Source organism: Rhinoraja longicauda, chromosome 36 (assembly GCF_053455715.1).
Source record: "Rhinoraja longicauda isolate Sanriku21f chromosome 36, sRhiLon1.1, whole genome shotgun sequence".
Taxonomy (NCBI): domain Eukaryota; kingdom Metazoa; phylum Chordata; class Chondrichthyes; order Rajiformes; family Arhynchobatidae; genus Rhinoraja; species Rhinoraja longicauda.
Genome location: NC_135988.1, coordinates 1,757,181 through 1,769,673, shown reverse-complemented (window position 1 = coordinate 1,769,673; position 12,493 = coordinate 1,757,181). Strand labels below are relative to the sequence as shown.

Below are 12,493 nucleotides of genomic sequence, written 5' to 3'. Positions count from 1 at the left end.
GGGGGCAGGGCATAGAGGGTCAGGAGGGGGCTGGGCACAGACACACGGAGCGGATGGGGCAGGCTCTGCCCCTTGCCCGGTGGGGCAGCAGGTACAGTTGCCAACTGTCCCGTATTTGCCGGGACATCCCATAATGTATTTTGGGCTAAATTGGTTTGTCCCGTACGGGACCGCCCTTGTCCCGTATTAGTGGGGTCGCCAATGTTCTCACTCCCAAATACGGGTGGCGTCACCGCCCCGCGCCCCACGTGACCTCACCCAGCCAGCGGCCACGTGCTCCCGGCCCGGGCTGCCGCCATTGGTGGAGCGGGAGCACGTGGCCGCTGGTTGGGTGAGGTCACGTGGGGCGCGGGGCGGTGACGTCACCCTTTGCCCTGTGTTTGGGGGTGACACAGGGGCGGGCGGGCGGGGTGATGGGCGGGCGGGGTGGCGGGTGCGTTGGGCACAGGCAGACGTTGAACCACGAGGTGCCCGGTGCATCACCCAGAGTGGGCAGTGGGGTGGAGGTGAGGGGTCGTGAGCGGGCAGCGGTGGGTGTGTGGTCAGTGCGGGCAAGCAGCACAGCCCCATTTCAAATCAGAACCCCCCTCCCCTCACATCAGCGCCACCCCCGGGCATCAGGAGTGGACTTTGTAGAGGAGAGGGGCAAAGAGATCAGAGTCGGCTATGGACTGGGACCACTGGACGATCCGGGGGGGGGGGGTGGTCACTGCCAACGAGGGGAGGGGCGACGGTCATCACCAGTGGAAGGGGGGCACTGCAAGCGAGGGTCAGCCTGCCAGCACACACACGCACACTCACACACACGCATTCACACACACGCACGCACACACACACACACGTGCACACACACACTCACGCACGCATGCACACACAGGGTGTGCGGTGGGGGGGGCTGGTGGGTCAGAAGAGGCAGGCTCTCTTCTTCAGCTCAGTGCGTCTCCACTGGGGCAAGCTGTCAAACTCCTGGATGCCCATCCCGAACACCTGCCGGAACTCCTCCACACTCAGGTGCCGCTGTGGGAGACAGGGAGACACGCTAGCACCCCAGCAACAGCAAACAGAATGTCCACACTCCCCCCTGCCCCCCCACCTCCCCCCGCCCCCCACACTCCCTCCCCCCCCTCCCCCCACAGAGGGCGGTGGGTGTATGGAACGAGCTGCCAGAGGAGGTAGTTGAGGTTGGGACTATTCCAATGTTTAAGAAACAGTTAGACAGGTAAATGGATAGGGCAGGTTTGGAGGGATATGGACCAAACGCGGGCAGGTGGGACTCGAGTAGCTGGGACATGTTGGCCGGTGCGGGCAAGTTGGGCCGAAGGGCCTGTTTCCACACTATATCTACGACTCTACATCCAGCATATCTCGTCCTCCGCGGCACCTCATCGCTGTCCCACCTCTTGCTGAGTCTCCCACACCTTCACTGCCTTGGGCCCGGGTCTGACACAGAGTCGGCTAGCCCAAACCAGCCCCAGCCCCAGCCCAAACCAGCGACCTGTAAACCCACAACATCCTCCCCTGCTCACTCAAGATCATCGCGTATTTGGCCGAGGAGCCTAATTCAACAGCCTTTCCCACATGACCTGCCACCTTCAAAATCCCATGTAAATACCCCCAGATCTTTGATGGTGCACATCCTCTACTCTCCACCCATATCCCTCCCTTGGGCTCGACAGTTCATTCCTCTAATCTCCTTATCTCACATCTTTTGGCCTTTGTCCACCCATCTGACAATCAAACCCTCCCCCCCCCCAACCCACCTCCCATCACCTGTATCCACCTATCGCTTTCCAGGGTTTGTCCTGCCCCTCCTCTCTTCCAGCTTTCTCACCCTCACTACAATCACTGAAGAAGAACCTTCACTCTTTTTCAGAATTAGCTTTCTATGTTCTCCACAGAGGCTGCCTGACCCGCTGAGTTACTCCGGCACTCTGTGAAACGTCACCTATCCATGTTCTCCACAGAGGCTGCCTGACCCGCTGAGCTACTCCAGCACTCTGTGAAACGTCACCTATCCATGTTCTCCAGAGATGCTGCCTGACCCACTGAGTTACTCCGGCACTGTTTTTTTTTGTAAGCCAGCACCTGCAGTTCCTTTCATCCACATCCTGTTCAATATTTTCTTTTACTTTTTCCTAAAATTCCTCCCAACAGGATCAGCACAAGCACTTGTACGACTTTGACCTGGCACCAGTTGTCTAACTTCACCTCTGACTGTCCTTCTGATTACATCTTGAACTGTGGCCTTACTAAGTTGCCAACTGTCCCGTATTAGCCGGGACATCCCGTATTTTGGGCTAAATTAGTTTGTCCCGTACGGGACCGCCCTTGTCCTGAATTAGTAGGGTTGCCAACTTCCTCACTCCCAAATACGGGACAAAGGGTGACGTCACCGCCCCGTGCCCCACGTGACCTCACCCAGCCAGCGGCCACGTGCTCCCGGCCCGGGCGGCCGCCATTGGTGGAGTGGGAGCATGAGGCCACTGGCTGGGTGAGGTCACGTGGGGCACGGGGTGGTGACGTCACCCTTTGCCCCGTATTTGGGAGTGAGGAAGTTGGCAACCCTACTCACAAATCTGTGTGGACAACTGACAGAAAGAACGATGCCTGGGCCAGTGTGTGTCGACCTCCCGTCAGTTTGAGGCTGTTTCTGACTTCATTGTGCCCCACACTGACCTGTCACAGAGTCGTAGAGTGATACAGTGTGGAAACAGGCCCTTCGACCCAACTTGCCCCAGCTACACCAGTCCCACCTGCCTGTGTTTGGTCCATATCCCTCCAAACCTGTCCTATCCATGTGCCTGTTTAACTGCTTCTTAAATGTTGGGATAGTCCCAGCCTCAACTACCTGCTCTGGCAGCTTGTTCCATACACCCACCACCCTCTGTGTGAAAATGTTACCCCTCAGATTCCTATTAAATCTTTTCCCCTTCACCTTGAACCCATGTCCTTTCGTCTTCGATTCCCCTACTCTGGGCAAGACCAATTCCTCTCATGATTTTGTACACCTCTATAAGATCTCCCCTCATCCTCCTGCGCTCCAAGGAATAGAGTCCCAAGCCCTCTCAACCTCTCCCCATTAGCCACACGCTCTGGTCCTGGCAACGATGACACGAAGCTGGGTGATGACACGAAGCTGGGTGGCAGTGTTAGCTGCGAGGAGGATGCTAGGAGGATGCAGAGTGGGCAAATGCATGGCAGATGCAATATAATGTGGATAAATGTGAGGTTATCCACTTTGGCGGCAAGAACAGGAAATCAGAGTATTACCTGAATGGTGGCCAATTAGAAAAATGGGAGATGCAACGTGACCTGGGTGTCGTGGTGCACCAGTCATTGAAAGCAAGTGTGCAGGTGCAGCAGGCAGTGAAGAAAGCGAATAGTATGTTAGCATTCATAGCGAGGGGATTTGAGTATAGGAGCAGGGAGGTTCTGCTACAGTTGTACAGGGCCTTGGTGAGACCGCACCTGGAGTATTGTGTGCAGTTTTGGTCTCCTAATCTGAGGAAAGACATTCTAGCCTTAGAGGGAGTACAGAGAAGGTTCACCAGATTGATCCCTGGGATGGCAGGACTTTCATATGAAGAAAGACTGGATAGACTCGGCTTGTACTCGCTGGAATTTAGAAGATTGAGGGGGGATCTTATTGAAACATATAAAATTCTTAAGGGGTTGGAGAGGCTAGATGCAGGAAGATTGTTCCCGATGTTGGGGAAGTCCAGAACAAGGGGTCACAGTTTAAGGATAAGGGGGAAGTCTTTTAGGACCGAGATGAGAAAACATTTCTTCACACAGAGAATGGTGAATCTGTGGAATTCTCTGCCACAGAAGGTAGTTGAGGCCAGTTCATTGGCTATATTTAAGAGGGAGTTAGATGTGGCCCTTGTGGCTAAAGGGATCAGGGGGTATGGAGAGAAGGCAGGTACAGGATACTGAGTTGGATGATCAGCCATGATCATATTGAATGGTGGTGCAGGCTCGAAGGGCCGAATGGCCTACTACTGCACCTATTTTCTATGTTTCTATGTAACATGCTGGTGATCCTGCCCACGCCAGTGCCCTGTGCCGGTGTTGCCGGGGTGGTCCTTACCTCGAGCCGGGGACGGTCCACTCCGTGTGGCAGGTTGATGCTCCTCATGCTGCTCCCCTTCAGCAGCTGGTACGGGTAAATCTGCCGACAGTGGGGGGCAGCGTTAGGTACAGCCCACTCGTCCTGCCACACCACATAGTGTGGGCACAGTTTACACTCAGCGTGGCGCGTGCAACAGATGCCACCACCGCCTGGATCATCAGTCTAGTTTAGTTCAGTTCAGTTTATTTCAGTTCATTTTAGTTCAGTTTAGTTCAGTTTGGTTTAGTTTAGAACCATCACGACCCGAAACGTCACCCATTCCTTCTCTCCAGAGATGCTGCCTGTCCCACTGAGTTACTCCAGCTTTTTGCTTCTATCTTTAGTTTAGTTTAGCTTAGTTTAGTTTAGAGAAGTATCATTGAAACGCATTCATCGGCCGACCGAGTCCACGCTGATCATTGATCACCCGGTGGTGTTGGAAACAGAAGCATTTAAGAGACTTTTGGATAGGAACATGGATATGCAGGGAATGGGGAGGTGTGGATCACCTGGACGCAGGTGAGAGTTGGTCTTGGCAACATGCTGGGCACAGACATTGTGGGCCGAAGGGCCGGTTCCTGTGATGTACCTAAGTTCAAAGGTAGACAAGCAATGCTGGAGTAACTCAGCGGGCCAGGCAGCATCTCAGGAGAGAAGGAATGGGTGACGTTTCGGGTCGAGGCCCTTCTTCAGACTGATGTCAGGGGAGGGGGCGAGACATTGCCTCGACCCGAAACGTCACCCATTCCTTCTCTCCTGAGATGCCGCCTGACCCGCTGAGTTACTCCAGCACTGTGTGTCTACCTTTGATTTTAACCAGCATCTGCAGTTTTTTCCTGCACACTGTGCCTGTGTTCCATGGATGGGTGAGGTGGATATCCTCTAGCACCATGGCCTTGATAGATCGCTCGTCCACCATGGCCTCGATAGATCGCTCGTCCACCATGGCCTCGATAGATCGCTCGTCCACCATGGCCTTGATAGATCGCTCGTCCACCATGGCCTTGATAGATCGCTCGTCCACCATGGCCTTGATAGATCGCTCGTCCACCATGGCCTCGATAGATCGCTCGTCCACCATGGCCTCGATAGATCGCTCGTCCACCATGGCCTCGATAGATCGCTCGTCCACCATGGCCTTGATAGATTGCTCGTGCTTGCCCATTCCCCCAATCTCCAGCAATGATCAGACCAGGAAGTCTGTCCTCACCCTCCCTGCCCCACCACTGAACCCCGGGTACTGCCCGCTGATGGGACAGTGCGGGAGGCACTCCAGCCTTGGCTGCTGGGAAGAGGAGGGTTACAATAGCATCCTAAACGTGAGCAGCAGTGAGCAGAGACCACAGCAAGTGACGTCAGGGCAGAGAGGCTGCTGCAACCAAAATGGCAGTGGGAGGGAAATTACTTTAGAGAGATGGGATTGATGTACTTTTGGTTAATCAAGGGGTATCAGAGGGCACAAGCAACTGTGGATACTGGTTTACAAAGAGATACACAGTGCTGGAGTAACTCAGCAGGTCCAGCAACATCTCTGGGGAACATGGATAGGTGACCCTTTTAAACACTATATCTGCCCCCCATTCCCACACTGACCTTTCTGTCCTGGGCCTCCTCCATTGTCAGAGTGAGGCCCAGTGTAAATTGGGAGGAACAGCACCTCATATTTTGCTTGGGCAGCTTACACCCCAGCGGTATGAACATTGACTTCTCTAACTTCAAATAGCCCTTGCTTTCCTTCCCTCTCCATCCCTGCCCAGATCTCCCACCAGTCTGACAGTCCCTCTGATTACATTTTATCTGTTTGTATTGTCACCTTCTCATAGGTAACACTGGTCTATTCTACATTTTCCTTAATCTGCATCTCTTTTGGTCTCTTACACTTCTTTATCTCTGTATCTCCCCCTCTCCCTGACACTCAGTCTGAAGAAGGGTCTCGACCCGAAACCTCACCCATTCCTTCTCTCCGGAGATGCTGCCTGTCCCGCTGAGTTACTCCAGCATTTTGTGTCTATCTTCGGCGTAAACCGTGCATCTGCAGTGCATTGCCACATGTGGATAGGTGACCATTTGGGTCGGGACCCTTCTTCAGACTTCAGTTTGTCTTTCTGTACAGGGATTCCCATCTCAATACTTAGATGGTAATTTTGTGAGGAGGTGCCTGGGTGATTGGTGGTGGCAAGGCCATAGACGTTGTTTACATGGACGAGACAAGGCCAGACATAGTCGGCTGGTTAGAATGTTGGGCACATGGGGTCCAAGGAGAGCTGGCTAATTGGATCCATATTTATTTGGGTGATGGGAGACAGGAGGGTGATGGTGGAGGGGCGTTGATGGGACTGGAAGTCGCGCGGTGTACAGCAGAGATTGGTGCTGGGACCATCATTATTGATGGTATAAACTAGACATCAATAACTTGGATGTGGATGTCAGAGTTACCATGAGTAAGTTTGCCGATACCAGGAAAGTTCTGGATGGTGAAGAAGAATGTGTCAGGTTACAGAGGACGAGTCGGCTGGGAAGTCGGACGGTGCACCTGGCAGATTGAATTTAATCCCAACAAATGCAAGGGAACGCATTTTGGAAAGTCAGAAAGGTAGGTGGTGGACAGAGAATGAAGGGACGCTGATGAACACAGAACTGTTGATCGCAGCGCACAGTTACACCAAGGCAGCAGAACAGGTGGATGAGGACCAATCGTCACCTCATCGGGACTTCTGCGATTCGCGTTCCTGCACCAGGGGGCTGCCAGATGTCCGCCCACCACCAGTCCAGTGCTTACCCGAACTACCGGGGCCCCTGTACCCACCTGGGCCTCTGTACCCACCCGGAGTCTGCACCCACTGCACCCACTGCACCCACCTGGGCCTCTGTACCCACCTGGCGTCTGCACTCTCTGTACCCACCTGGCCTCTGTACCCACCCGGCCTCTGTACCCACCCGCCCTCTGTACCCACCTGGCGTCTGCACTCTCTGTACCCACCTGGCCTCTGCACCCACTGCACCCACTCCAACCACCTGGGCCCTGCACCACCCCGGCCACTCGCCCCCCTAAATCTGCGGGCACCTTGTGGGGAAGGGGCATTTGGCATTAAACACAGTGCTGGAGGAACTCAGCGGGTCGGGCGGCATCTGGGGTGGGAATGGATGGATGGCGTTTCAGGTCGGGACTCTTCTTCATCGGTCATGGCAGGAGAGTCACGAGTCGGGGCTTTATGCTGGAACCAATGCACGCCTGACTGCACCCCCGGACCTACACGGACCTACACGGACCCACGGACCCACGGAGCTGTGGGCACCAGGACGAGCTGGCATTGGGGAGATTACCACGGCGATTCACCAGGGAGTTGCCGGGATGGGAGCGCTTGGACAGGCTGGGCTTGTCTTCCCTCAGTAGAGGGGTGAGCTGTCAGAAGTATATTTGGGGGGTGTAATGGTGCAGTGGGTAGAGGCGCTGGTGCAGCGGCAGTGACCCGGGCTCCATCCTGACCGCGGCTGCTGTCTATGTGGAGTCTGCACGTTCTCACTGTGACCTCCGGGTGCTCTGGTTTCCACCCACATCCCAAAGACGTGCGGGTTTGTGGGTTAATTGGCCCTCGGTAAATTGCCAGCTAGTGTGTCAGGAGTGGATGAGAAGGTGGCAGAACATGGAAGTAGTGTGAATCAGTGATCGAGGGTCGGCCTGGACTCGGTGGGCCGAAGGGCCTGCTTCCATCTCTGTATTTTTCAAACAATTAACAATATTATGAGAAGTGGCCAGATTCGATATCCTTGATTAGTTTTGTGATTAGTGCGGGTGTCAGAGGTTACGGGGAGAAGGCAGGAGAATGGGGTTAGGAGGGAGAGATAGATCAGCCATGATTGAATGGCAGAGTAGACTTGATGGGCCGAATGGCCTAGTTCTACTCCTATTCCTTATGACCTTATGATCCCAGGGTAGGAGTATCAAACGTGAAGCATGTGTTGAAGGTAAGGGAAGGGTTTTGCAGGAGTTGTGAGGGGTGAGGGGGATATCAGGGTGATTGCCAGGGCAGGTGGTGGGACCAGACACAATCACCATGTCACCATGTATCTAAACGGACATGGGGACGGGCAGGGCACAGATGGATGCCATCCCAATGTGGGCAAGCAGGATTGGTGCAGATGGGGGAAAGGGGCAGCACGGAGTGGGTGGGCCAAAGGGCCTGTGTGCGTGCTGTGTGAGTGTGTGTGGTCCCCATTCTGACCTTTAGCTCCAGCATGGTGGGTAAGGAGGTTCCTCTGTCCATCCTCCCCACTGTACCCTCCTCCTTCTGCAAAGACAGAGTTATAGGCAACACATCAGCGTGTGAACGTGCTACAAGGACCCGGGGCCCAGCTGTGAACATCTCACACACACACGCACGCACGCACACGCGCACACACATACATGCACGCACACACACGCACGCACACGCACGCACACACACACATGCACACACACATGCACAAGCACATGCACACGCACATGCACACGCACGCACGCACGCACACACACGCGCACACACATACATGCACGCACACGCACACGCACACACACACACACGCACGGTGCTGGAGACAGCCAGCAAGGCAGGCAGGAAGAGCAAATGGCAAGCAGTGCAGGTAATGCAGACAGCATGCAGTGCAGGTCATGCAGGTAGAGCAGGTAATGTGAGTACTGGACCAGGGCAGCACCTTCACAATCGATGGCAGCACTCTGGGGAGTGTTGTACAGCAGAGGGATCTAGGAGCACAGGTACACAGTCCCCTGAAAGTGGTGTCACAGGTAGACAGGGAGTGTTGTACAGCAGAGGGATCTAAGAGCGCAGGTACACAGTCCCCTGAAAGTGGTGTCACAGGTAGACAGGGAGTGTTGTAGAGCAGAGGGATCTAGGAGCACAGGTACACAGTCCCCTGAAAGTGGTGTCACAGGTAGACAGGGAGTGTTGTAGAGCAGAGGGATCTAGGAGCGCAGGTACACAGTCCCCTGAAAGTGGTGTCACAGGTAGACAGGGAGTGTTGTAGAGCAGAGGGATCTAAGAGCGCAGGTACCTAGTTGCCTGAATGAAACATAAAGAATAGTGAGCGGCCTGGATAGCGTGGATGTGGAGAGGATGTTTCCACTAGTGGGAGAGTCCAGGACTAGAGGGCACAGCCTCAGAATCAAAGGACGTTCTTTTAGGAAGGAAATTAGGAGGATTTTTTTTAGTCAGAGGGTGGTGAATCTGTGGAATTCTTTGCCACAGACGGCTGTGGAGGCCAAGTCAGTGGATATTTTTAAGGCAGGGATCGATAGATTTTTGATTAGCACGGGTGTCAGGGGTTATGGGGAGAAGGCAGGAGAATGGGGTTAGGAGGGAGAGATAGATCAGCCATGATTGAATGGCGGAGTAGACTTGATGGGCCGAATGGCCTAATGTTACACCATATGATCTTATGACCTTATGACCTAACCTGTTCTCATATCTGCCCCCTACTCCACTGCGTTCCCTCTGAGTCTCAGCAGCCCATGGAAGGCGTGTCAAAATGGCTGCCTTCACGTTCCATCACCAACCCCGTCTCAGGGGGCATTTATAAAGGGGCCATTCATGCCACGTCCCCTAAGTTAACTTCACACCTTCCCAGAGCCAACAAAGGAGAGGCCGGGTGACCCCAGAATGCAGGACAACATCAAGGGGGCACCCAGGGAAAGAGACCAAGGGGGCAACGTGCTGGAGGCAGGGCAAGGTCTTCAAGGAAGACATCCCCTCTGTATTCACCATGGAGAATGCAAATGTAGGTAGACACAGAGTGCTGGAGTACCTCAGCGGGACAGGCAGCATCTCTGGAGAGAAGGAATGGGTGGCCTTTCGGGTCGAGACCCGTCTTCAGACTAAAGGTCAAGGGAAATGGAAACGAAAGATAGAGAGGACGATGCAGAACGATATAAAACAAATGAATGAAAGATATGCAAAAAAAGTCACAATGATAAAGGAAACAGGCCATTGTTAATTGTTTGTTGGGTGAGAAAGAAAAGCTGGTGTGACTTGGGTGGGGGAGGGATGGAGAGAGAGGGAATGCTGGGGTAACTTAGAGTGAGAGTAACCATCATTCACACCACTGGCCAAGTGAAATATGAGGTGCTGTTCCTCCAATTGGCGTTTGGCCTCTCTCTGACAATGGAGGAGACCCAGGACAGAAAGGTCAATGTGGGAATGGGAAGGGGAATGAAAGTGTTTGGCAACCGGGAGATCAGGTAGGTCCAGGCGGACTGAGCGAAGGTGTTCATGGAGCCAATCACCCAGTCTACGCTTGGTCTCGCCGATGTATAAGAGTATGAAGTTGGACGGTGATGGAGGGGATTGTTGGGACTGATGGAGACGTTGTGATCCGGGCTGGGCCAGGGAGAGTGTGGAGGGCAGGAGGATGGGTGGAGTTTGGTGAGGCCTGTCAATCCCCCCAGGCCAGGGAGCCCAACACAGGTGGAGTGAGGTTATTGGGAGAGCTGCTGTGGGACTTGATCAATGTGGAGTCAGGCAGGCCGGATGGTCGGCATGGGACCACAGTGGATGAACCTGCCTGGACAAGCTGAATACATACAACAGGCTGGAGTAACTCCGCGGGTCAGGCAACGTCTCTGCAGACAAGGAATGGGTGACGTTTCGGGTCGACACCCTTCTTCAGACTGAATCTTCAATCTGAATGCTTGCCTCCATTGTCTCTGGGCAGAGATTTCCCACCCTCTGACTGAAGCTTGGCGGGAGAGAGGGGAATGCACGGGTGGGGATGCACGGGTGGGGTTGCACGGGTGGGGATGCACGGGTGGGGATGCACGGGTGGGGTTGCACGGGTGGGGTTGCACAGGAGAGGGAGTAGTGCAGGGAGGACCACACGCAATTACACAAGTCAATATTCATACCGCTGGGGTCATAAGCTCACAAGTGATAAGAGTAGAATTAGGCCATTCGGCCCATCAAGTCCACTTTGCCATTCGATCATGGCAGATCTATCTCTCCCTCCTAACTCCATTGTCCTGCCTTCTCCCCATCAACCCCATCACCGGCACTGATCAAGAATCTATCTCTCTCTGCCTTAATAATATCCACTGACTTGTGGCCTCCACAGCCGTCTGTGACAAAGAATTCCACAGATTCACCACCATCTGACTAAAGTAATTCCTCCTCATCTCCTTCCTAAAAGAACGTCCTTTAATTCTGAGGCTGTGCCCTCTGGTCCTAGACTCTCCCACTAGTGGAAACATCCTCTCCACATCCACTCTATCCAGGCCGCTCACTGTTCTGTACGTTTCTATGAGGTTCCCCCTCATTCTTCTAAACTCCAGCGAGTACAGGCCCAGTGCCCACACACGCTCATCATAGGTTAACCCACTCATTCCTGGGATCCAGGGGTGTGAGCTGGCCAAGCAGAATATGAGGTGGTGTTCCTCCAGTTTGTGTGTGTGGCCTCACTCTGGCAATGGAGCAGGCCCAGACACAAAGGTCAGCGTGGGAATGGGACAGGGAGTTAGCGTGGTTAGTTAGCTGCAAATCCAGCCGGCCTTGGTGGACTGGGGTACACGACTGCAACGATTCCTGAAGCCAATTTACAATCAATCTGATTATTTAGCCAAACTACCGAAACTATCAACAACGCCACCGAGATTGGTGCCATCTGCACACGTAGTCAACTCATGAAGGCCAATGTCCTAGGTTCCCTCTTCACCACATTATCTGCCTATTGCTGCCACCTTCAAAGGTCTTCAGACCTGCTCACCATCTGCTGGATTTCCCACTTACTAACCAAACACTGCCTGGCATTCCACCATTCACAGTGCATCACCGAGACTCGTTAGTGTTCCCAAGGTGAAGCTCCTCAGTTACCAGGATGAAGCTGTGTTTGCCTCCCCTCTGCCCATTTCACCAACACATTGGGACCACCCTGTGGCCAAAGCCTACTCTCAACTCCACCAATCTACGGGCCATCTACAAACGTACTGAAGGTGCCTCATGCATCCATACCCCCCTCACTCACGTGCACACAACCCACAGTGCCAGAGTGACAGTGACAGTGCCAGTGCCAGAGAGAGGGACAGTGCCAGAGGGAGAGACAGTGCCAGAGAGAGAGAGACAGTGCCAGAGAGAGAATGCCAGTGCCAGAGAGAGAGACAGAGAGAATGCCAGTGCCAGAGAGAGTGCCAGTGCCAGAGAGAGAGACAATGCCAGTGCCAGAGAGAGGGACAGTGCCAGAGGGAGTGCCAGTGCCAGAGGGACAGTGCCAGAGAGAGGGACAGTGCCAGAGGGACAATGCCAGAGAGAGTGACAGTGCCAGAGAGAGGGACAGTGCCAGAGAGAGGGACAGTGCCAGAGAGAGTGACAGTGCCAGAGAGAGGGACAGTGCCAGAGAGAG

At 54.1% G+C, this 12,493-nt stretch overlaps 1 protein-coding gene across 6 annotated transcripts in view; it reads right to left on the bottom strand.

Moving 5' to 3' along the window:
* Positions 1–361: 361 nt before the first annotated feature.
* The window catches only part of dmtn (dematin actin binding protein), a 75,947-nt gene continuing 63,815 nt past the window's right edge, over positions 362–12,493 (bottom strand). For 4 of the 6 annotated variants that reach the window (XM_078428788.1, XM_078428791.1, XM_078428787.1 and 1 more), the window contains 3 exons: positions 8,335–8,400; positions 4,091–4,171; positions 362–1,017 (listed from right to left, as the gene is read on the bottom strand). In XM_078428788.1, coding sequence (XP_078284914.1) covers positions 904–1,017; positions 4,091–4,171; positions 8,335–8,400 — 261 coding nt within the window. In that variant the 3' untranslated portion in view covers positions 362–903. The remainder of the gene's footprint in view (positions 1,018–4,090; positions 4,172–8,334; positions 8,401–12,493) is intronic. The other 2 variants (XM_078428793.1, XM_078428792.1) reach the window with 1 other exon arrangement.